The sequence below is a fragment of the Vulpes lagopus genome, chromosome 4, assembly GCF_018345385.1.
Source record: "Vulpes lagopus strain Blue_001 chromosome 4, ASM1834538v1, whole genome shotgun sequence".
In the NCBI taxonomy this organism is placed as follows: domain Eukaryota; kingdom Metazoa; phylum Chordata; class Mammalia; order Carnivora; family Canidae; genus Vulpes; species Vulpes lagopus.
In genome coordinates, this window is record NC_054827.1 from 122954391 (window position 1) to 122978265 (window position 23875).

The 23875-nt window shown below is 52.9% G+C and overlaps 1 protein-coding gene across 2 annotated transcripts in view; it reads right to left on the reverse strand.

Moving 5' to 3' along the window:
- Positions 1-1857: 1857 nt before the first annotated feature.
- Positions 1858-23875, reverse strand: part of MAEA (macrophage erythroblast attacher, E3 ubiquitin ligase) — a 36518-nt gene continuing 14500 nt past the window's right edge. Inside the window, exons 2-10 of one of the 2 annotated variants that reach the window (XM_041752048.1) lie at positions 16784-16966; positions 14668-14871; positions 11103-11225; positions 10340-10453; positions 7393-7469; positions 6436-6544; positions 3665-3798; positions 2950-3145; positions 1858-2585 (exon numbers count right to left, since the gene is read on the reverse strand). In XM_041752048.1, the coding sequence (XP_041607982.1) occupies positions 2490-2585; positions 2950-3145; positions 3665-3798; positions 6436-6544; positions 7393-7469; positions 10340-10453; positions 11103-11225; positions 14668-14871; positions 16784-16966 (1236 nt within the window). In that variant the 3' untranslated portion in view covers positions 1858-2489. The remainder of the gene's footprint in view (positions 2586-2949; positions 3146-3664; positions 3799-6435; positions 6545-7392; positions 7470-10339; positions 10454-11102; positions 11226-14667; positions 14872-16783; positions 16967-23875) is intronic. The other variant, XM_041752049.1, reaches the window with a different exon arrangement.

Consider the following 23875-nt stretch of genomic DNA (forward strand, 5'->3'; position numbering starts at 1 on the left):
CAAAAGCTAAAACCGAATCTTCCAGAAGACAGAGTATCACTGGGACCTTAGAATGGGCAAATATTTCTCAGAACACAAAAAGTCATGAACCGTTAAGAGTGAACTTTACTAAAATTAAAACCTTTGCTGGTCAAGTAACAGGCAATAAAGTGCAAATACACGTATCAAAGGATCTATGTCCCAAATATGTACTGCATTCCTACAAATAAAAAAAAGTCATCCAAACAAAAAATGGGCAGAAGACTTGAAGAGACACATGACTAACCAATCAGCACATGGGAAGGGGCTCAGCGTCCTTAGCCATCAAGGAAATGCCAGGTAAGCCCATGGGGAGGTGCCAGGGCATACCCACCTGAGCAGCCAGCACGAAGAATGACTCCACCAAATGCTGGCAAGATGTGAACCGACTGGAGCAGTCACACACTGCTGACGGGCATGTACACCGTCCCCAGCATTGTGGGAGAAACCTTGGCAATTGAAAGTTAAATAAATGTGCAGCAGCCGCGTGACTCAGTTACTCCAGACTCAGTTACTTCCACACATTTACTGCAGAGAATGGAAAATAATGTCCACAAACAACTATTCCAGCAACATTCATAGCAGCTTGATTTGTAGTAACTAGAAACTGGACACAAACCAAATGTCCACAGAGAGAATGGACACACTGTGGTGCATGTCAAGTGGATTACTCCTCAGACACAGGAGGACCACTGACACACGTGGCCATGTGGATGCCCCTCAGGCATCTGTTGAACCAAGTTAGGCACTGGGAAGCACATGGTCTGTTTCAATACACAGGAAGCCAAAACTAATCTGTGCAGATCAAAGTCCCAGTGACGATCATAGGTACAGCCTCCTGGGGCCTGGGGGTGCTATATACCTGGGCGTGGTGCCTACACCTGGTACACGTTTACCGAAGCTCATCACACCATTTAGTGAGAGCCGGTGTTAAAATAGGTGCAATTGCTACGTCAGTGAAAACACACAGGGAGCTAAAACAGCCAACAAGATGTCTCGAACCTAAGGCACCCAGGGCCAAGTGCTGAGGAGGCACAGCAGGTGGAGATGCGGCTGAGGCGAGTAGGCATGGGTGTACAGGTGCCTGGCCACCCAACCGTCTACTTAAGATACCCAGCAGCTCCGCTCAGAACATGTGAGCCTGTGTGTGGCGGCTTCATCTGCGAACAGCCCAGACATCCATCCCCAGCGTGGCTGTAACCAATCGCTAAGTTCTGGTCACCCTGTGGCTGCCCCAGAGGTGAGTGGCTTTCACCATGACGTGGCCACCATAGTGGACCAGGAGGGACCTGAGGGCAGGAGTGGTGTGGGCTACACACATGTGCACACAGGCAGGGTATCCTCATGGCTTTGTGAAGCAGGAAAAGGGAAGTGGCACAGGTGGTGGTCAGAGTGAGGCCAGGGGGGCAGGGGCGCACAGTGGAGGGCATGGTGGGAAGGAGCCCCTGCCTCCCTGCACCTAACCTGTGCTCTGAGCAGGGGCTCTGTGTGGAAGAGGCTGCTACCCTCAGCCACGTGCACATGTACCAGGCACTCAGTAGCATCACGAGGCCAATATGCACTGGCAAGTCAGGGGAGAGCCCACTCAGCAGGCCCAGCCACTCTCGCATCCCCTGAAGCAGGGTACTGCTGGAGCAGGGCTCTGAGATGAGGCACACATGGGTGCAACTGTTATCACAGCAGAGCTGCAGGGGCTGTTCCGGGGAGCCCCAGGACCCACCCTGCCAGGGGCTCCTGGGGCAGGACTAAAGGGGCCTGGGGTGAGCAGACACAGAGAGGGTGTTAGAATGCACAGCAGCTTCCACCTCACACAGACATAAGAAATAGAAAACCCTTTTATTAACAGGTTTTACATTTACAGTTTATTAGCTAATCAACATCAACATGCAAAAATAAGCGCTAAATACAAACCTCTACGGTATGGTTTTGTGTAAACTACAATGGTTCATTGGATTTGAAAAGTCATCGGTGGTTACTTGGACTGAACTACTAGTTTCTGTAACGAACAGCATTCGCTCTACAGTTACGGAGCCGTCGGCAAGGCCTCTGCAGAACTCGGTCCAGTGGATTTCCACGTGAATACATTCTCAAGCAGGAAATAAGGCGGCACGAATGACGTGACATTGAACCTAGCACACCCTAAGCCCGCCTGGCGGCGGCACAGGTACAACCCCATGGGCCCAGCTGAGGACGACCACCAGGGCGGGCGGAGGCGGGGTCGGGGGTGCGGGAAATCACCGACTCCTGTTTCCCAAGCGGCCGAAGCTCCCTCGGCGGCGGGAAGGTCTCTCTGAAAGGGGAAGGCGTCCAGTAGCTCACGCGCTTCGGAGTCCTAGCAGCGGCATGGCTGTCCCCTAGCACGGGCGTACGGACCCGACCCTCCCTTCCTTGGAGTACCCATCGTCGCTCACTGATCTTTGGTCGCAAGAAACAGAAACGCAGGCAGGCAGGGGCACGCGGGGCGGCCCAGCCTACATGATGTACACCTTCTCGGCTTGGGAGAAGTGGAACACTTCTTTGGTCCTCGGGCAAACGACTTTGTCATCTTGGCGGATGGACAGCAGAGACTGAACACAATGTGGGGGGAGGGGGCATGAGGGCACGCAGCCACCCACCCACCGCTGTGGGGGGTGGGGGGCTCGGCTTCCCTCGTGCACACCACCTCCTGGTCCCCACCGCCCCCACTCTCCAGGGGCAGCACAGGTCTGAGCCCTCCGTACCCGGGGCCAAGACCTGCCCCTCAGGCCCAAACCTGGAGCCCATACCCCCATGCCCAGCAACCGTGCCCTGCACCCCACACCCCGCAGATACCTGGTGCACACTGTTAGGACTGCCAGGCATCCCCTCATGCCTCCCCCCACATTCCCAGACCACACCTCTTGCCCCTGTCCCACCCTGGCCTTCCCCCATGTGGCCCCTGTGGCTCCTCACGTTGTAGCCGTAGACGTAGCCGTTGGGCAGCATCATGGGCGGGTTGTTCTCATTCATCACGTCACCCGAGATCTTGCAGACCAGGCGGGAGTTGGCACAGTGGGCCATGGGCAGGGGCTGTGCCAGCTTGTTCAGGGAGCGGCTGCAGACAGGGCAGTCGGGGCTCTTGGAGCTGCCATCCTCCTTGTAGCACTGTCTGCATTCAGGTCAAGGAAGAGTCGTGCGGTGGTAGGAGGCACCCCTGCTGCCCTGTGCCCCTCAGGGCGGGTCCCATCATGCAGATGGCCACTAAAGCAGACAGCCCAGGGTACCCAGGGGCCCAGGTGTCACACTCAGGGGGGACCCTTGGGAGCTGTGGTCAGAACCCCTCAGCTCTGATGGCAGGGGAGCTGCTGTGGTGCCACCACATGCATCTGGAAATAAGAGGAGACACTCGGCTGGAGGCAGCTGGGGCACAGACCAACAGAAGTTGGAGCAAATTCTCAGCAATCACCCTGGGAAACTGTTCCCAATGGCGCCCAGTCCCAGCTGCCAGAAAGGAAGCCAACACTGGCCTTGTGGTCATCATGCAATGTGCCCAGCAGTGTGAGGGGAGTGAAGCCTCAGTGTGCAGGGTGCAAAGGTCTCTACAGCCCTGTGAACCACCCCGGCTACCCCAGATGGGGCCTCAGGTCAGAAAAGGGCACATGGGAGCCCCTGGCCGCCAGAAGGATACGGTGTCTTTATCGCCGAGAGGCCAGCCTGCAGTGTGAGGGTGAACACAGAATTGTTCCCCAGCTGGTGCAGCCGGTAGTTGTCATATCGGAACTGTTGGATGAGCATCCGCCACCGGGCCGGGTCCAGCAGGTCCTGGAAGAGACAGGGCAGAAGCATGTTGGGGACACTCAGGGGACGGTTCAGGGAAGCACACTGCCGTCCCCACCAAAAGCAAACAACAAACTGTTTCCATGCAGGTGAAAGGCAACAGAAACCACGGCCCCCCGAACTGACAGGTGCCCACCGGAGAACAATGCGAGGTGCCCACAGCCTGGACTCCCAAGTCTGCTTAACGGACTGCTGATGTGTCCTGCACAGACACAGACGCTAAAGGGTGGGGGTCCGGTGGCCTCCTGGCAAGAGGGGGACTCAGTGGGCAGAAGGATGGCTCAGCACGGGTCAAAGCACCGAGGCTTCGGGGGAACAGTCTCACTCCAGAAGTAACTTGCTGGGCCAGAACTGCCTGGAGGCTGGAGAACCTTGGGACAGGACTTGAGCCTGGTCATTGTGTGTCCCAAAGCTTCCTAGATGCAAAGTCAACACAGGCTGGAGGGGAGGAGGTGCGGGGTCAGGGGAGCACCACAGGGCTTAGGGCAGACATCACGCTTAACTCCAACATTACAAAAACAGGTCTTTAGTGTTATTTTTGTCAAAGCAAAGCCACAAAGGACTCAGCGCACATTCCAGGGCTCCACACACCACACCCCCCCCCGCGACCCTTGGCCTTGGGACTCCGGTGCGGCCACCTCTCCCTGACCAGAGCACTTCGTCCTGCTTGTCATGTGACCCAGGCAGACACACCTGTGACTTCCTGCCACAAGGGGCTGAGGGCAAGGGCTCTGTCCCCTCAGCATGGCATGGCATGGCACTGCATCAGCACATTCCTGCAGCGTCCCGGGCTCCCTTCCTGGGCCCTCCCCTCTGTGTGCACCCTGGCTGTCCGTGTCCATAGTGAAGAGGCTGTGTGGCTGTGGGCGGTACCTACGCCAACAGCCTTGATGGCTGCCGTGGCTTCTCTTCCACGCTGCCACAGTGCCTCCTAGGGAGTCAGCTGTCCGGTCCTTAGGTAGTGGAGAGCAGCATGCCATCATGAGGCATATCTGGTGAGGACTGGCCCATGCTCTGCAGATGCACCCTGAGTGGGCATCTCACTCTCTAGGGCAGGCCCTTTCTGCACTTCTCACAAACCTTCTCCAGAGCACAGAGGAAAAACTGTAGATTCTGTCAGTTAAACCAAGTTCAGGTTCATTCCTGCAGAATCTCCATGACCCAAGGATTTATTACAGGACATCCCTGACACCAAAGAACTATGTGAGTCCCATTGGGGTGGAGAAGCTTCCAGATGCCTCACAGAAGGCCTGTGGCCCAGTGTTCCAGCCATTGGGAGCACAGCTGGGCCGCCTGGCAGGTGCTGATGCCCACAAAACCACAGGGGGCAGGTGGGCCTTGGGCAGAGCCCACCATCAAGGCTCAGGGAACAAGCCCGGTTCAGCCCACAGAAAAGGCGGTTTCCTTCACTCCTCCTCCAGGACAGCCACATCATGGGTGAGCATCTCCCACTATGGATGGGGTCAGGTGTGGACCTACAGGCACATGGGGTCGCAAGGGTGGGGTCTTCAGGAACTAGTTTCCTTGTAAAAACAGAGGAGGAAGAGGGCTTCTTCCAACCCTGCCAAGGCCCTGATCTCGGGCTTCCTGACTCCAAACAGTGAGAAAGCAGCCTCTGAGTCTGGGATTGTCATAGCACCCCAGACACACGAAAACAGAAAACCAAGGGTGGACCTGTAGGTATGGCCACAGCCGGGAGAGCATGGGGGTGTGGCTAAACAGAGCCCATGCAGCGGGAGGAGCCCCAGCCTGCAGAGCAGGGTGGCATCGTGCAGGAGTCACGGGGAAGGCAGCATTAATGCACGAGCACACCAGAAACAGGACTGACACTGTCCCTAAGCCAAGTACTAAAGGCGTGCCTGGCTTCTCTGGACACATTTACAGTAAAACATAGAAATAGAAAAATGACGTAGGGATGGAGTTGCTCATCTAAACAAAGCAGGACTTGACGATTTGGAAACTTCCCGTCTGTGTTGCAAACCACGAGAAAGCCGCCCCAGAAAGAACACCATGGGTGTGGCCGAGTAAGGCTTTCTAAGGACACCAGTGTGGGCATGATCAAGGGCTGATGGCCAAGGACCCCCAAGCTGGAGGAGCCAGAAGGAATGAGGGAAGGCTATCCCAATTCCTAGGTTCTCCAGGTACCTGAGCTCTTCAGCTCAGAACACAGGACATCTTTCAAGACAAGGGAAGGACCCCAAAGGCAGATGAGAGATTGTGAGGGCTGCCCTAGGTTTCCAAAGGTTTCCAGCCATCACCTGGTTTCAAGAAGCCAGACGCCCTGCCCAGCAAAGCCGAGTGGGCTGGTCAGTGATGCTGCATGATGACGCCCCGCCCAGACCCCTGCATGGACCCACAAGGCCAAGGGGAGCAGGGGAGAACAAGCCCTGGAAGATATGGCAGAGGTCAGGAAGGACACTGGCAGTGGGAGAGAAAGGTGAGGGCAACAGGTGAGGCACTCAAGGCTGCAGCCTCTCGTGCATTGTTCTGATCCAAACTTCTTAACTGGCAAAGTGGAAATGCCAGGGCCAAAGCCCAGTACAGTGTGTGTCACGCCCCAAGCAGGGGCACAACCACAGACCAAGTCTTCCCCAGCCCCGAGGGCCCACAGGCACAGGTTACCTTGTACGGGGAGATGTGCGTGTCTGGTGGGAAGGCCAGCATGCCCATGACCTGGCGGACCTCGTCCAGCTGGCTCCCCTCAGCCTGACTGAAGTGCTTTCTTGCATGTCTAGAAAACATTTTGGGTCGTTTGAGTTTGTTTTTTTACCTTTAAGAATCTGTGCTCAGCATATGCCAAAGCCTCAGTGCCAAATGAGCCCCACCTCTGTGACCTGGGCCAGGGTCTGTCAGGACCTCAGCTCAGCAGGACCCCCTTCCTCAAAGGAACAGAGACGGGGACTTGGCTCAAGGCACCCAGCACAGAATCCCATTCAGAAAACACCCAGAGGCATTGACCCAACCGAAAAGGGCACCTGTCCAAGCCTTTACAAGTGACCCTGTACATGAACCCACACCCCATGGCACGAATTATCAAAACGCCCCCCCTTCCCCGCACAGCCCCAGAGAACCCAGAGACAGTCCAGCTCTCCCAGCTGTGCAATGACTCCCCATTCAATTTCCAGAGACAGAGCCAACCCCCTCCCCTGAAGGAGCAGTCTTCACAGGGCTGGGCCTTCCCGTGCTGCCTGCACTCAGGGAACCCCAAGCTCCCATGCCTGCAGACCAGCCTCCTCCCTAAAGGCTCCCTCTGCCCACACTCTAAACACCACATCATGTGTACTTGGAGCTGCCCCCACCCCTGGGCAGGTGGATATAGCAGTAGAACCATGGTCCTGAGCCCACATGCTCCATCAGCCTCGTGCCAACAAAAAGGCTGAAAGGCTGAGTGTACTGGATAGAATGGAGCCTGGGTGCCAGGCGTCAGCACCCTGCTCCTCACAGGCAGGGCCCAGCCAATTCAGGGCAGACCTGCTGGACACTCCATGCTTCATCCCCCAGAGCCTATGAGGCCTGTCCCATCAAAGTCAAGGAGGCAGTCTGCTCCCTGGTAAGAACCGTGAGCCCCTCTCTACGTACCTCACGGCGTCTAGTCTCTTGTTCTGCCGGATGAGTTCAATGAACTCCTGAATCCTTAGGCTGAACTCCAGGCAGCTCTGGGGGTAAAGACAAGACAAGGCTTGGGGAGAGTCACCAGAGCCATGCCCACAGGCTGACCCCACCAGACCAGCTGGACACTGCACACCCCGCCAAGGAAGCTTAGAGCCACCAGGGAGATGGGTCTGATAATAAAACTGTCATCTCAGCCCACAGTCAACTTTCCTGGCTGTGATGCACGCGGGCTCAGCCTTCCAAGCACAGCAGAAGCAGTGCTGCACCCAGGGGCCGATGGCCCTGAATGAAACCCATGGGCTAGGCTTGGGAATGGCGGGACAGGCAGGCACGGGCATGGGTGGGCAGCCAGGCTTCACCCGAGGGTAAGCAGCAGCCACGCATCACCATGAGGATGCTGCAGGCTGTCAGCAGTTCAGGGGGGCGTGGGACACGACTTCCCAGGTGAAGCAAGTGACCCCATGAAGACAAGTCTCCTTCCCTTCATGAGGGCAAAGCAGCTCTCTGGATTGTTTCACTGTCATGAAGTCGTAAAAGCATGTGGGCACGCACTCAGACCCTTCCTTTAACTGTATTTGGCAACTTCAGCCAGAAGGACCTTGCCTCCGTTGGCCTCAGAATTCCGTGAGGCATCCCACCTCCACCTGCTCTGGGAGATGGAGGCTAGCCCCGACCTGGGGCCTGACACCCAGTGGGAGGAGAGGCGGGAAGGTGGTTCCTCACAGAGGAGTGTGAGCAGGAGCAATGGGAGTGGAGCAGGTGAGGGAACCCAGGTCCCTAAGGGGACTGGGTGAGGACTCTTGGGGTGAGGGTGAGGTGGGGACCATCCGTAGTGGGACACCTGGGGAGAATATTCGGGGCAGAGGAAGAGCCTGACAGTTCAAAGACCCTGGCAAGGGTGGGTAGGACAGGAGGCACACAGAGCTGGAGAGTTGGTCAGAGCAGAAAGTGGAAGCCCCAGGGTCTGAGGAGGGCGCTGGGGTATGACAAGTCTGGGATAGCAGCTGCTAGGAGGAGGCACTGCTATGCCAGGTGGCCCCGTGTCTGATAGGCATCCGTCCAACAACTTCACACGGGATTCTGAGGAGATGCTAACAGAGTGCCACCAGTGGGGTCATTTGTATGGATGCTAACTCTGCTATCCTAGCAACGTCTAATCTGAGTTCAAATTCTTGTGGCTGGGGATGGGAAGGCAGGCAAAGTGAACTCTTGTAACTTAAGACGAAAAACTGGATCTTACAAAGATGGTAATTTAAACTACAATGTCTCCAACATGGTTTCAGAAAACACTCAGTGTTTCTAATCAGAAATAGAATATGTAGAATTAATAGAACAAGAGAAAAATCTCTGCGTTTTCCACTCATTTGCCATGCTGCCTTCCACAGTATCTGAGTCACAAGATGACGTGGACAGATATTCTCTACACGGCAAGTCCATCGGTCAGACCCCAAACATCTAACTCTTACACTCGTGTGCCAATAGTGGAATTTCCTACCCGAGCCTCCGTGCGTGCACACTGGCATTCCCATGAAGCACTGCAGCCAGACTGTGGGACCGTGCCCTCTACCAAGCCCCTGCCCTGTTCCATGGACACGAGGGTGGCGCGCTGGCTGACGTGACCTACCTTGGAGCCTACCAGGCTGTCAGAGGTGAAGGTGCAGAGAGCCCCCCAGCTGGTGCCCAAAACGTCCACACCACAGGTCCTCAGAGCAAGGCATGTTTTCCTGGCCTGGCCCCTCCTCCCCTGCCCTTTGCACCAAAGCAGCAGTCTGTCCTGACACCCAAGTGGATGGAGGAGATGCCACATGCTGAGTGGCAGGCATGCCACAGACCAGCAGACAGAAAGGAGGCCCCAGCCCCAGTGATGAGTTCCCTTTCAAGGCCAGACCAAGAGGCCACGAGGCAGAGACCAGTGGGGAGATGCCCTGCCTCCCCAGGGCAGCTGATGATTGCCGCTTCTGCACTCAGGGGACACCAGGAGGGAGCCGCCAGGTGGACATTCTAGATGGACAAGGTCATAGTAAACGACATGCTACAGCTTTACACAACTGACGTGTTTAAACATGTTCTAATATCTTAACAGCTCTGTTCTAGCAGGTCACCTTCCAAACAGTTCACTAACAAGCAAGTACGTATGTACTAAACTTAGGTACTTAGACTCAAACGTAAAATACCATGACTCCAGGTGATCATGCCAAGCACTGAGGGCTGAATACATTCTTCATGTGCTACCTGCGAAAGGCCTGGCGCTTGCACATTTGTGACCCATCCGGCTTTCCTGACACACAGCACATACACTGTTGCTTCAGCTGTCCATAAGCTCTGGAGATGGGACTTGACGCAACAGATATTCACTCAGCACACCTGTGGTCTTAGAAGTATTTTCTAACCACAGGACACATGGGTCTCAAAGTTTCTTTTCTTGCCTAGAATCTCATGACTGCTGTGAAGGGTCCATTGTCGTCAAGCTCCTGTCTCCCCCCCCCCCCCGGCCCCGCCTGCATGTGTGAGCTCCCATGTGTACACACATATATGCATGCTGCATGGATGGGCACTCTGGTGCCCTACCCTGCTCAGCTGATATTTTGTAACAAGCACGTTTTTGTGTCATTAGCTTGTCTTCCCAAACACTCTGAGATAGCTATGCTCTCTCCAGTTAAATGGCCAGATAACAGGAATCTGATATCCATGGATTCGGCCGCCCGCCCACCCCACTCCCACAGCAGCTGCGAGGCCCCGCCTGGACCCGGCCTGTGTGGCTGTGCCCTCGCCAAGCAGCAGTGTTGTCTGGAGGTACCAGGGCTTGCAGAAACTACCTGTCGGGATGGAAAGCCTACTTTCCTTGTGACGGGGTTCCCACTGTGCGGCACAGCTGTGGGGGCTGCAGCAGGAGAGCAGGGTGAGTGTTACATACCAATTCTGGCTTTCCTTTTATGGTTTCCATACCAAGATCCTCACTCTCTTTAGGGGAGCCACTGGCCACTCTACTTTTCCGTCCCGTCTTCACGTCGTGCTCGCTTTGGCGGCCCTGAGTGGCAGAGAGCGTCACCCTTGGCTGGTGACTATATGCACATGACAAGCTCAACCGGGGAGAGGTTAAAGGTGCTCGGTTTAGAAAACAGAAAACAAACAGTTTTTCTAACGGAGGCAGGGGAAGGTTAATTGAAGTTAAACATTTCTGCAAGCCCCATGGTGACAACACCTATCAGTAAGCATGTTTAGATTCTATAATTTATGATTAAGTGTCAATCCGTGAAGCTGCTTGTGGGTCTCAAGAACAGCTGTATTGGAGAGTATCCCAGCCTAGAACTCTGCCCGATGGACAAGGCTTCTGGAGGGGGCCTTCCTCTATCAGTGACCAAGGGACTGGGGGCGGGACAGACCCAGCAGCAGCTAACAAGCTGAGCACACACAGGCAGTCGGCACCTCGCTCCTTCAGAACCTCATGCTCAGAACACATGGCCAAACCATAATGCAGAAGGGGGTGCACTTTTCAGGGATTTTACCTAAAACCCAAACACTGCAACCAAAACAAAAATCCTGAACCCACACCGAACCCAACAACCCCACCCTCTGACCCTGAAGCACAGAACTCCAAACTCACAGGTACAGGCGCGTGGGTTCCGGGCAGGTGCCGGCCCCGCCCCTGCCCCGCCCCGCCCTGCGAGCCTGCACACCTTCATCTTGCGCAGACGGGACTTGTTGTCGTGGCACCAGGCCAGGCAGGTGGCAGTCTCGCGCCTCTCCAGGGACTCCTCCACTTCTTTGGCCGTCAGGAACATCTCGATGTTCACTAAGTCCTTAGGGGAAGGAAGCAGTGTGCTCTCAGAGCACTGGACGCCCAGACCCTCCCGGGCTCCCCCCTCCCTGCATCCCTGGATGCCCCCCTCCAGCACACCCCACCTGGGCAGTTCCTCCAGCTGCTCCTCCAGGTTGAGGGGCCCTGGGACAAGGGGCAGGCCCACAGCGGGCGGATGTCTGCACACTGGCCAGGGCCTGCACTGCACTAGGTAGGATACAGTATCCCCAGCACAGGTGGAAGACTATCCCAAACCAAAGCCCCAACCCAGACCCTTAGGGGCCCCAAGCAGAGGCCTGAATCCATTTCACTCTTCACGATAAACCTGGGAACCCCAGCAACCCGTACCCTCACTGTTTTGTTCCCTCCAAAAATGTACGTGAATGAGATTTGTGAGAAGGAGCAGCAAGGGTGGATGGGTAGGGCTGTCTCTGCCTCCCTGTTTACTCTCTCCCTTTCTCTGCTGCCTATGGAGTCACATTTGCTGAGCTCTGGAGGATCCAAGCAGAGCAGAGACCCAGGGTCACAACATCCACAGGGTGCCCAGGGCCTTAAATCCCCAACAAAGGGTAAGAGCACAACCTCCTTGCCACGGAGGCGGGGAAGAGAGGGCCATGCTTGCACACCGCCAGAGGAGGGGGAGCAATTTGAAGAAAACAAATTTCAAAGGATAAATTTCTCTCCCATCTGGAATGACTAGAGCAAACATGGTTACTAAAGCTCAGTTTCTCAGAGAAAGGAGGGAGAATATCCAACACAAAAAATTCCCTTGAATTCTCTTCAGGTATGTTCCAGTGACTCTCAGGCCTCACGCCGAGCACCTCAGCACGGGGAAGCACAGCACATGGCAGCTTTCTTGCGACAATGCCTCCACCAAAGGTCCGCCTGGGGCCAACTGAGTTAGGGGCCGGCTCACTACAGGGCTTGCGTGTCTACGCAGCCACAGCCGTGTCCTGCTTCTCCCAGAAGCAGTGTCTGGAGAAGGAACACAGTCCTTCTGGTGAGTACAGCATAAGACACGAGGTTTCAAGTATAAAAGTAACCATGGTGAAAGCCAGAAACTTTTCTGTTTACACAGCAAGAAGTACATTATGGCTAACAATGCCACAGTTAAAACTAGACATTCATAGCAAAGTGAACAAGAAAAAAAATACTAATCAGAGTGCCATTATGTGGCAACCAAGGGCCAGCAGAGTTACTGCTCGGTGTCTTGCCATGGATAAGTAATAGCTGGTCAAGGGCAGGAGAGCCTCTGAACAGAAGGCAAGGGCTGTGAGGTGTCCGGTCGGCACACTGTACCACAGCTCAACAATGGGCAGTCTGGGGTGGGTCACACAAGGGCTCCCACACAGATCCCCAACCTCACATGGCCGGAGACCCCACGAGGCTCTGCTGGCCCCACATCCTGACTGCCAGCCTGTCGGGGCAGCCAGGTCAGACAGGGGCAGGACTGACCCTGCATTCCCTGGCCCTTCCCACCCCCATACTTTACCCTCCTGACACGGGACCTGACAGGGAGTGCTGGGCACCGCAGCCAGCACCCTGGCCCTACATCATCTCAGAGGTCAGCTGTTCTTGTGAACCATCTCTCTGGCATTTTCTTTTCTAGAACCTTCCCACAGGGAAACACGAGGTCTCCTATATGAGGGTCATCTTTCTCTCCTTATTTCCCATCTCTAGTTTTCAGTTTTGCTCTTCTGCCTGTGCCTCAGGGTCCACCTGCGGGTCCTTGGTCTGTAAGGCCTCAGGGTCTGGCCTCTGACATCTTTCTCCTGCTGATGTTTCTCGGATATTCATAGACCTTGGGGTGTTAAACCAGATGACCAGAGGTGGGACAACATGGCTCACATACACCACAGCTGGAAATGATGCCAGACTACCAGGTGTCCGTCCCACGTGAGATTCCAGCACTGTGATTTCTAATGCCGAAGGGCCAGAAATGCCAGCAGGGATATGCTTGTCCACCAAGACCAAGGCTCCGAGTAGTGGGGCACACAACCCCCATCTGGGCTGACCCCATGCACTCTCTCTTCATGGCATCTTTTGACAAACAGAAGTTTTTTAATTTTTTTTATTATTTTTTTTCAAACAGAAGTTTTAAATGTTAATGAACCTGATATATCAGCCTCTTCATTGGTGACAGCACCCCATCGTGTCAGAAGCCCTCACCCCACCCCCAAGGGCGTGAGGTTCCTCTTCTGCTTGCTTCTAGAAGCAACCTTAATTTCTATACATACTTGTGAAGCTGGAGGTTCCACATGGAAATCTCACATTGCCCCCTTTACAGGATATCTGAGGTGTGACCACCCCATTACCTTGAATCACACAGGACAGCCTCCTGAGTTACCCATGCCCCCCATACTCTGTTCTTCACAGAGCAACCAGAGTGAGCCTATTGAACTCAACCCCTCCCCTCCCTACCCCGCACCCATCTCAGTCAAGGGGAAGCCCCACTCTATGAGTTCTGCAGGTGCTCAGACCCCCATCCTGGTCTGTCCTGGGAGCTTCCTCTCATCTCTGCAAACCCACCCCAACCAACTTTCTGAAAATCACTAGCCCTCCTGCTCCTCTACCCTATGCACACCTGTAAACAATCCTGTTTGACCTCATGCCTCTCTCCCCCTCAAAGCACACATTCCTCTAAGCTAGGAACATTTGGCCACAGCCTCAGAGTAGTGGGGAAAAAAGGGATGGGGTACTGTGAGCACCCAAATGACTACTGCAGATGAACAGGCTGTGCCAAGCATACACAAGGTCAAGAGAGCTGGTCAATCAGGTACAAGCTGGTCGTGCTAGATAGGGAAGGAAGACAGGGTGAGGGATCTCTGGGTACAGGGTGGAGACTAGGGTTGGGGAGGCAGACACTACCCAACAGCAGAGAGGCAGCTCCCAGCTAAACCAGCCTGAAGGCTAGAGAAAGGTGCACATGGGTCTGTGAAGCCCTGGTACAGGGAATGAGAGCACTGGGTGACCTCTACCCCATGCCAGGATGCCTTTGCCACTGCCAAGCAGCCTTCTTTCTGAAGCTCCAAGCTGCCTGGCTTGCACGTGCACTGAAGGCCAGAGCATTGTCCATTCCTACACCTGTATCATAGGTACCACTAAAGACAGACAGATGGAAAACACACCCCACCCTGGAAAAAAGATCTCACACCAGTAAAAACAATCACAGGAACACACCTGGTATATAAATATAGAATGGGAAAAGTTCCCTTCTGCATTCTTCCTCATAATAACATGTTGCCAAATGAGAAGCACCCCGAGTCGTCGCCTTAGTTCAACCACTGGATCTGGATCACCTTTGCAAGAAGGGTTTAGGCCTTTCTACCCGATCCCAAGAGCTGCTCTCCAAAGTGCTAGCTTGCACAGCTAGCAGCGAACTGGCACATTCCAGGATGGCCCAGCCCTGGGGAGGTGACAAGAGGCCCCGAGTGCATGCCCACCTCGATGCCGCTCTGGCGGGCTAGCTTCACGGCTGTGTTGTAGTAGCCACAGCGCAGCAGGTGCTCCACCATCATGCGGTCCATGCGCTTCCTCTTCCACATGCTGGCTGCTGCGGGCTGGTCGCTGCTATGCTCTTTGAGGTGCTCAATCCTGCGCTTACACAGCTTGGCACTCTCATCCTCCGCCTGGATGGACTCCACCGCCTGAGACACATAGCAGAGACTGCTCAGGATGGGACAGTGACCAGGCTGCCCCGACCTGGAACACTCACCAACAGGAGGCAAGGAAAAATCAGGGGAAAAGGAGGGGATGTCCCCGCACTCGGTGACAGAAGCAAATGGGAGAGCTGTCCTCCCACCCCACCCCCACCCCAGCACCACCCAGGTTTGGCTACACCTGTTGTTACCTCACACCTACCGCTCTGTGCACTTGCACCTTCTCTTCAGGGATGGTACTTCTTTATGTAGTCTGGGGCTATGCTACCATATACGTATGATTTTAAATTTGTTATGGCTTCCTAGTTAAACGATCTGTTATTATTTTGCGACTTCCATCTTTTAAATTACTTTCTCCCTCAAAGTCAAGTTTGTCCAAAATGAACATGGCTCTGTAGAAACGTTGTGTCAGCATTGTCCCGGATAGCAGCTGGCTCTCCATTACTTGACGTGTGGCCAGCACCACAAGGAGCCGGATTCGTAATTTCCTTCACTGCGGTGTGGGTGTCATGCCTGGCTGGAGGGGCCAATGCACAGCACACACCCAGCACTCTGGCCGGCCCGCATCATCCTCAAGCAAATGCCACTCCCCTCTACCTTCCACTTGCTGCCAGGGTACCTGCTGCTCTTTTGGAACTGGTTTTCTTACTCCAGCGTTTTCAAGATTTTTCTCTCTTTTCAGTTTAGTGATGTGAAATCCTAGGTAGATTTATTTATCCTATTTAGGACTCTGAACTGGTAACTTCCATCAGTTCTGAAAATCTGGGCACTCTTGCTCCTGTGCCATCCCCCCCTTGACTTAGGTCACAGTATTTGCTCTGGTCTCTGAGGCTTCCCAGTCTCTTAGGTATCTCTGTCTTTTTAGCACTCTCTGCTGTATTCTAGATAATCTCTTCACACCTACCTTCCAGCTCACAAATTCTCTCTTTAGCTCTGATTATTAAATGCTAAAAAGTTTGTTATAAGGCAACATTTGAGTTTTTCATTTTTCAGTTATTTATACTTTGAGTTTTATTTGGTTTATTTTAAACTCTCAATCCTACTTCATGCTTTCTGTTCCCTGTAAATATTCTCAGCTATTTAATCTTTAGATGCAGTAGAGGGTGGTATCTGAACTCTGTGTGGTGTGTGTTGTTTCTGCTACACCTCAGCTGTGGCATCCTTTTAACCTGGTGACCCTACATCACCAACGTGATGCTCTGATGGTGTCCTCCACCTGAGAAGTACGTTTTGTGTGCCTGGTGCCTGGAGGCACCACCAGCCAGGGCCACGGACACTATGTTGAAGAGGAGGGGTCTTGGCTTGCCCTTACCTGACAGGCAGTTCTACTGGACCCCAATGCCCACCCTAGTCTCTCCACCTTGGCTGGCCCCAGTCATGGGGCCCAGTGCAGCCCCACGGGCAGCCAGGTGGGGGCAGGGGCGGGAGGGGGGGCTTCTTTCCTCCTGGCTCCTGCCCTTGGGTTCTGATGATAAGCTTTGTGTTTCACAAGCCCTTTGATACATTCAGTAAGATGTTTTAAAATACCTTGTGGCATTCTTTGGGTTGTTCAGAGGCACAGTACTGCACTCTACCTACCTCTCCCAGAAATGAAAAACTCTCCATGAAGTTCTGAGGTGAAATTCTAAAAATAACAACTCATTTGCCTCCCATCTGTGTGTGGAACCCCCTGAAGCCAAGCCTGCAGGAACAGGAAGCCAGCCTGCCAGCCTTGCAGAGGCTGCAGAGCACAGCCAGCCAGGAGGGGTCGCCTCTCCCACACACTCAGGGTTGCCCCCAGCTCCTGCAGAAGACACCCTCTCTTCGGGATGGCCTGGGCACACAGTAAGGCTGGGCCTGTGAAGCCATGTGACAGCCCGTGTGGAGGCAGGCAGGCAAACGGTCCAGAAGCAATACTGGCCTTCCTCTTGAGGACGCTGAGCTTCTCCACCACGCCGTCCAGAAGGCTGACTACGGAGTCCACTGCTGGGCAGCTGCTCAAGGTCTTCTCCAGCTCAGCTACCACCATGGTGACGTGGCTTGTCTCTCGGTCAATGTTCTTCTGAGCAGCCCGAAAGCGTTTATTCAGGGTCTCGTAGGGCACCTGGAGAAGAAAGGTCACTGGTGTGCAGGATGACCAGACCCCTTCACAGCATCTGGTCAAGCAGAAGTCCTTGGCTCCCAGCACTCAAAAGCCTGACTAAGGCCCATAGAAGGCCTGTGTGATGGAGGGTCCTTCGTGTTCCCGAAGAGGACGCTAACAGAAAGGTGCAAACTGTCCCCAAATCCAGAGCTGATACAGCTCCATTCTTTCCAAAGGGCACACTGACAGAATAATCCCAAAGTTCATCCAGAATAACAGTTAAGGAAATGACCAAAATCAGAGTAGTCCCAGGGGCGCTGAGGACGCACAAATGAGTCAGGGCAGCAGGAAGCTACAAGGGCATACTTAACTCCTCTCAAACCATGCTCCTTTGCCCCCAGGCACAAAAACCACCTTTCCCTACAGAACACGTCACAGATAAAAGACCCATGAAGGGATGACATGTCGCTGTGGCCCTTCTGTCCTTCCACAGACAATGGTTGCTGACACTCCTCCCAGCCCTGCTCCTCAAATGCTGTTCACACAGCATGGCCACCCTGGTGACCAGCAGGTCACTGTGGAAGTCTTGCTCTGCTACAAACCACACTAGGCCAACACTTCCCCTAGAGTGGTACCCAGCGATGGGGAAGGACCCACTCCCAAGGGGCACTGCCAGCGACAAGTGCCGGGCACCACATGCAGCAAGGAGGAGCATGGGATTCCCAGGAGCAGAGACACCAAGGGGACAGCACAAACCAGAAGAGCCCGGCCCTGGCCAAGGAGGGGCCACTGCAGCAGGTCTCGTCTCCAAGACCTGGCCAGGCCAGTACTGAACTTGCACCAGCTGCCACTCCCTCTTCAAGCTCCCAGGGGTACAGGTGGCAGCAGGTAAACATTCCTGTCCACACCTTGGGTCTTACCAGCTCGTGAGGCAGAATGCCATAAGACAAGCCATGTACTGCCACGTGGGCAGGGCTCATCCCCAGCAGCTGAGTCTAACAGCCTTTCATGGTAGCCATGGTCTAGCATAAGCAAGACAGGAGAGTCTCTGAGACAAGAGGAAGCAAAAGGGCTGTCCTTAACATGGAGTGGCACCCACAACACCAATACAATGTCACCTGCATCTGAGGTCTATCACCTAACCAGGCCTGTCCTGGCTTCACAGGCCCTCAAGAGTCTTCCACTCTTGGTGCGAGGATCAGAATGAAACTTCGAGGAGATGACCAGACACAGACACCCACCCCATCCTCCCTGTCCAAAGGAACAGGCACCCTGCCCAGTTTTGGGAAAGAGCCTCAGTTTTGGTAAACATTATCTCATAACACAGCACAGCATGCAGACCTAGGTGTGTGCATTTAGGAGACTCCTCCTGGACAAGAGGGGAGAAGCTACCAGTAGAGGCCGGGCATTGGTGGGATGCTGATGTGTGCATCCTCCCTTTCAGAATCTTGGGTTATTTTCAGAGCTCCCACCTAATTCAGGGGCCCTGCGAACTGTCTGCAAGGATGGGCGTGTGTTTCCAATCTGACCTGGCTGACACTTTCATACAACACAATAAAAAGAATTACTAAGAAGTGAGCTGAAACAAATTCCATGATGCATGATAACAAAAGCTTCAAAGTCTTATTCTCAGATTCAGATGTTAAAATTACATTCAATAAACACCATAACAGGGGATCCCTGGGTGGCTCAGCAGTTTCGCGCCTGCCTTTGGCCCAGGGTGCGATCCTGGAGTCCCGGGATCGAGTCCCGCATCGGGCTCCCGGCATGGAGCCTGCTTCTCCCTCTGCCTGTGTCTCTCTCTCTCTCTCTATGTCTATCATAAATAAATAAAAATAAATCTTAAAAAAAAATAAGTAAACACCATAACATAGTTAAATGCCACATAGAGCATTCAGCAGGAGACAGTACGGTACATCTCTGGCTCTCCACAGCTGAAAAGCCAGGTGAGAAGCACATGAGCACCACGACACATGCTGGACACAGCCATGTTCCTAAGGACCAGCAGGTCTCTGGTGTGGTCAACAGCACGAGACTCACCAGAGTGGCAGGTCTCAGGGTCCTGCCTTCCGCAGATGACACCTAGCCTGAGGCCCATCCCATAGAGCCAAAGGGGATGTAAAAGGAGACTCCAAAGCAAGCACTACAGGCTTAGGATCTCCATTTTTAACTTTTACCCAAAAAGGAAGCAGGAAATGCTCTAGCCTTCACCTTCAGTCCATGGTTGATATTGTAAGGTTACAAAATCAATTATTTTATCTCTTTTTTTAAAAAAAAGATTTTATTTATTTATTCATGAGACACACAGAGAGAGGCAGAGATCTAGGCAGAGGGAGAAGCAGGCTCCATGCAGGAAGCCCAACGTGGGACTGAAGGCAAACGCTCAACCGCTGAGCCATCCAGGCTTCCCAATTACTTTATCTTTTGATGAAAGAAGTGAACTCAGGATTTCCTCCCCTTCTGAGATGCACTGCTAGGGGCCATGAGCCCCACCAAGCTCTTCCACCATGTGGCCTGCATCTTCCCCCACACCTGAGTCAGTCCCCCAGCCTCACTGCTGAGTCTGACCTCCAAATGGCTGTCAGGCGCTTTCTGTGGCCACTCCTGCCACAGAGGACTCACTACCTGCCCTCAGTGCTCCAGCTCCACACCTGGTCACAGGCTCCACAGGACTGAGCTTTCAGAACCTCACCTACTGCCTGCACCTGCACCTGTCCATGCCCCCCACTGGTCTGGTCCACAGCACCTCCCAGAATCTATGTCCTGGGAGCACTGAGCAGCCTCCTCTGCCATCTTTGGACCATCACGGGGCACCAAGCAGCTGGCCCTGGAAAGCTCTTCAGCCTCTGACTACAGTGCACCACCCTGGGGTCTCGGCCTCCCTGCCTTTCCCCAACTGACCCTGCTGCTCAGTCACCAACAGCTCCTTCACAGCTTCCTTCCAAATGCAGGAAAGGAATTTCAGAAATACTGAAGACTCTGAACCATGGTTAGTACCCACAACCCTTTTCTAGAAGGAAAATCACGGAGTCCTCAGTGAGACACACATAACAAGACCAATGAGAGGAAATAACAAGACACAACAAAGAGTGGTGAGAAAAGAAACCAGTAAAAATATAGTCACACTATAGGAAAAAACCAATCCACAGCCTGAGAAACGTGGATAAGGTGATTCTACGTCTAAAAGATTTTGAAAAAATTCCAAAATAAGAGGCAAATATTAGAATTATACTCTTATATGCACAGACAACAAAACTAAAAGTAGACCAATGGGATTACATCAAACTTAGACTTGAGCGAAGCAAATGAAGCAACTAACAGAAATGGCTGCCCAGGAAGGGGAGAGCACCATGGCAGAGTGGCAGGTGGAAGGCTCCACCTCCAAAGCAAAGACACAGATGGACTGACCCCAACTCACAGTGGGCAGACGACCTGAGCAGCCACTTTTCCCAAGAAGATACATGGTGGCTGACCCGCATGGGGGGCAGGGGCGAGGAGGGCAGTGCTGAGCAGCACCAAGCATCAGGGAAATGCAGGTCAGTACCACCAGCAGACCCCACCTCACCCCCACATGGGATAGCTGCTCTCCAAGGAGCAGACACCAGTGAGCCTTGGTGAGGATATGGGAAAACTGAACCCCTGCCACTGTGGGTGGTGGGTACAGCTGCCATGGAAAATAGCATGGCCAGTCCTCAAAAACAAAGCATAGGATGACCACATGGCCCAGTGATTCCATGCCTGGGTACGTTCCCAGAACTGACGGCAGGGTCCCAATGGTCATGACAGCATTGTGCACAGCAGCTGAGACGTGGAAACACCCATGTGTCCATGGACAGATGGATGGACAGATGGGAGGATGGATGGAGGGACAAGTGAATGAATGGTCAGATTCATGGACAGACTTTAGATGGACAGATGGATGGATAGATGGATGAAAGGATGGACAGATGTATGGATGAGTGGATGGACGGATGGATGGACAGACGGATGGACAGATTACCAAAATGTGGTGTATACACCCAGTGGAACATTATTCAGCCTTACAGAGAAGGAAATCCTACCATATGCTGCAACATGGATGAACCTGTAGGACGCTATGCCAAGTGAATAGCCAGTCACAAAAAGACTAACCTGTATGCTTCTCTCATATGGGATACTGAGAGAAGCCAAACTATCAGAAACAGAACACAGAAGAGCAGTAGCCAGGGTTTGGGGAAGAGGGGAGTGGTTTAATGGTGCAAGACTGAATGTGTCCCTCCCCTCCATAATTTATATATGGGATGGTATATGGAGATAGGACCTTGGGAAGTGAGTGGGTTACCAGGGTGCAGCCCTCATGACTGGGGTCAGCACCCTTTAAAAAGGACTGTTTACTATTTTCACCATGTGTGACACAGGAGAAGATGGCCTTCAGCAGCCCAGAAAAGGCTCCACCAGAAGCAGACCACACTGGCACTGTGATCATGGACTCCCAGCCTCCAGGACTTGGAGAATAACTTTCTGTTGTTTATAAGCACTCAGTTTACTGCACTTTGAATTAAGACAAATGGGTACACACTTTCAGTGGTGCGAGGTGAGAAGTCCTAGAGACCTTATATGCATATAGCTAACACTGCTGCACACTTAAAAATGATTAAGATGGCTAGTTTCACATTATGTTTTACAATAAAAAAAATATTCCTATGACGCTGATAATACATAGCAATGGTATCTGACTTCAACACTTACCATGAAGCTGTAGTGAACGAGACAGTGTGGTCCCGGTGCAGTATTGCACCAGGATCAGTGGAGTGTGGAGAACCAGAAATGGACCCCCATGCGGGGTGTTACATCCAACCAAAGAACTGAGCAATCCAGGGCAGAGAGGACCAACTCTACAACAATGGCACAGAACTGGATGGCCATGGGGGGGAGGGGGGCCTCAACCAGACCTCATGTGGTCTGCAAACATACTTAAATGACTATGGACCCAAAAATGTAAAAGCTAACGCTTGAGAACTTCGAGATGGGAACACAGGAGAAAATCTTCACAACCTTAAGATAGGCAAAGATTTCTCAAAGGGATACAGAATGCCGTAACTATAAAAGAAAAATTAGGGGATCCCTGGGTGGCGCAGCGGTTTAGCGCCTGCCTTTGGCCCGGGGCGCGATCCTGGAGACCCGGGATCGAATCCCACGTCGGGCTCCCGGTGCATGGAGCCTGCTTCTCCCTCTGCCTATGTCTCTGCTTCTCTCTCTCTCACTGTGTGCCTATCATAAATAAATAAAATTAAAAAAAAAAAAATTAAAAAAAAAAAAAAAGAAAAATTAATCAAATCTTAATCAAAACTAGAACTTCTACTCTTTGAAAGATAATTTAAGAATAAAGACAATTTAAGGCAAACCACAGACTAGGAGAAAACATTCATTGTGTGTAAATCTGACATAGGATTTTTATCTAGAACATATTTAGAACCCTTACAACTAGAGACCATGACAACAATCCCTTTTTTAAAATGGGCAACAGGGGATGGTCCTGGGATTGAGCCCGGTCTATCAGGCTCTCTGCTCAGCAGGGAATCTGCTTCTCCCTCCCCCGACCCCTCCCCCTGCTTGTGTGTGCACACACTCTGTCAAATAAATAATAAAATCTTTTAAAAAATAAAATGGTGCTTGTGTTCACTCTCTCTCTCAAATACATAAATAAATCTTTTTTTAACCCCCCCAATAATAAAATAAAATGGACAAAAAGTTTTAACAAAGTCACAAAAAGAAGATATACAGAGAACTAATAATAAAGACACTTAACATCATTAGTCAGAAATATGCAAATTAAAGCCACAGCGGACATGTGAAGGTTAATTTTATGTGTGGTCAACCTGCCTGGGCCACAAAGTGCCCAGACCCTGGGTAAGACACTGCTCTGGGCCCGTCTGGAGAACAACACTGTGAATGGTGGGCTGAGTCAAGCAGGCTCTCTGACCACGGCTGCTCCAGCAGCCCTCCTGGGGATCCAGCTTGCCCACTGCAGACCTTCTCAGGCTCTGTAATACCATAAGCCAATTCTTTATGGCCAGGCTTCAACCCCTCTCCTACTCCATTTCTCTCTTCCTTACTGGTTTGTTCTGCTTCTCAGAAGGGCCTGAAGATGGGATGCTACTGTGTGCTAGGAAGACTTCACACCACCCGCCAACCAGGCTGAGGACACTTGGATGTTACTGCTGGCAGGGGTGTGGGGGATCCTCAGGAACAGGGTCTGGCTGTTTCTTATGACAGAAAGCATACACATCACTCAGCAATTCCAATCCCAAGAGAAACGACTATGTAATACCCACAAACAGATTCATACACAAATGCGCAGTCGTCTTATTCTTAAACCCGAGACTGAAACTATCTCAAACATACATCCACGGGGGTGGTAAAGTGGTGGCCACTGCTGGGAGGAAGGGCATACTGGAGCTCAGACACAGGCCGGGGAGGAGTGAGACATGTACAGCCCTGCAGTCCCTGGAGGTGACACTCTCACACCAGCAGACCAACAGGAGGAGCGGTTCTCCACCAGGGACACTACTCCCCAGGAAGCCTGGGGGACAACGTCTGACCTGTCACAACTGGGGTATGGCTGCGAGCTTGCCAAACCACCCAAGGAAATTAAATGGGACAAAGGAAACCTTATCAGTCTACCAAAGAGGAGACGAGAGACAGACAACAAGGTAAGAGGGGGAGGGTGAGACCACAGTACTGGTACTCACTGTAACTCTGGGCAGCTAGGGGAAGACAACCAGAGCAAGGCATCTTCTGTTTAAAACATCTACCAGAGTAAGCAGACAGACAAGAGATATACACGAGGACAAAGCCACAGAGCAACACTGTCCGGCAGAAGTGTGAGTTGCATATACACATACTTTTAGGTTTTCTAGTAGCCACGTTAAGAAAATGGGATGAAATTGA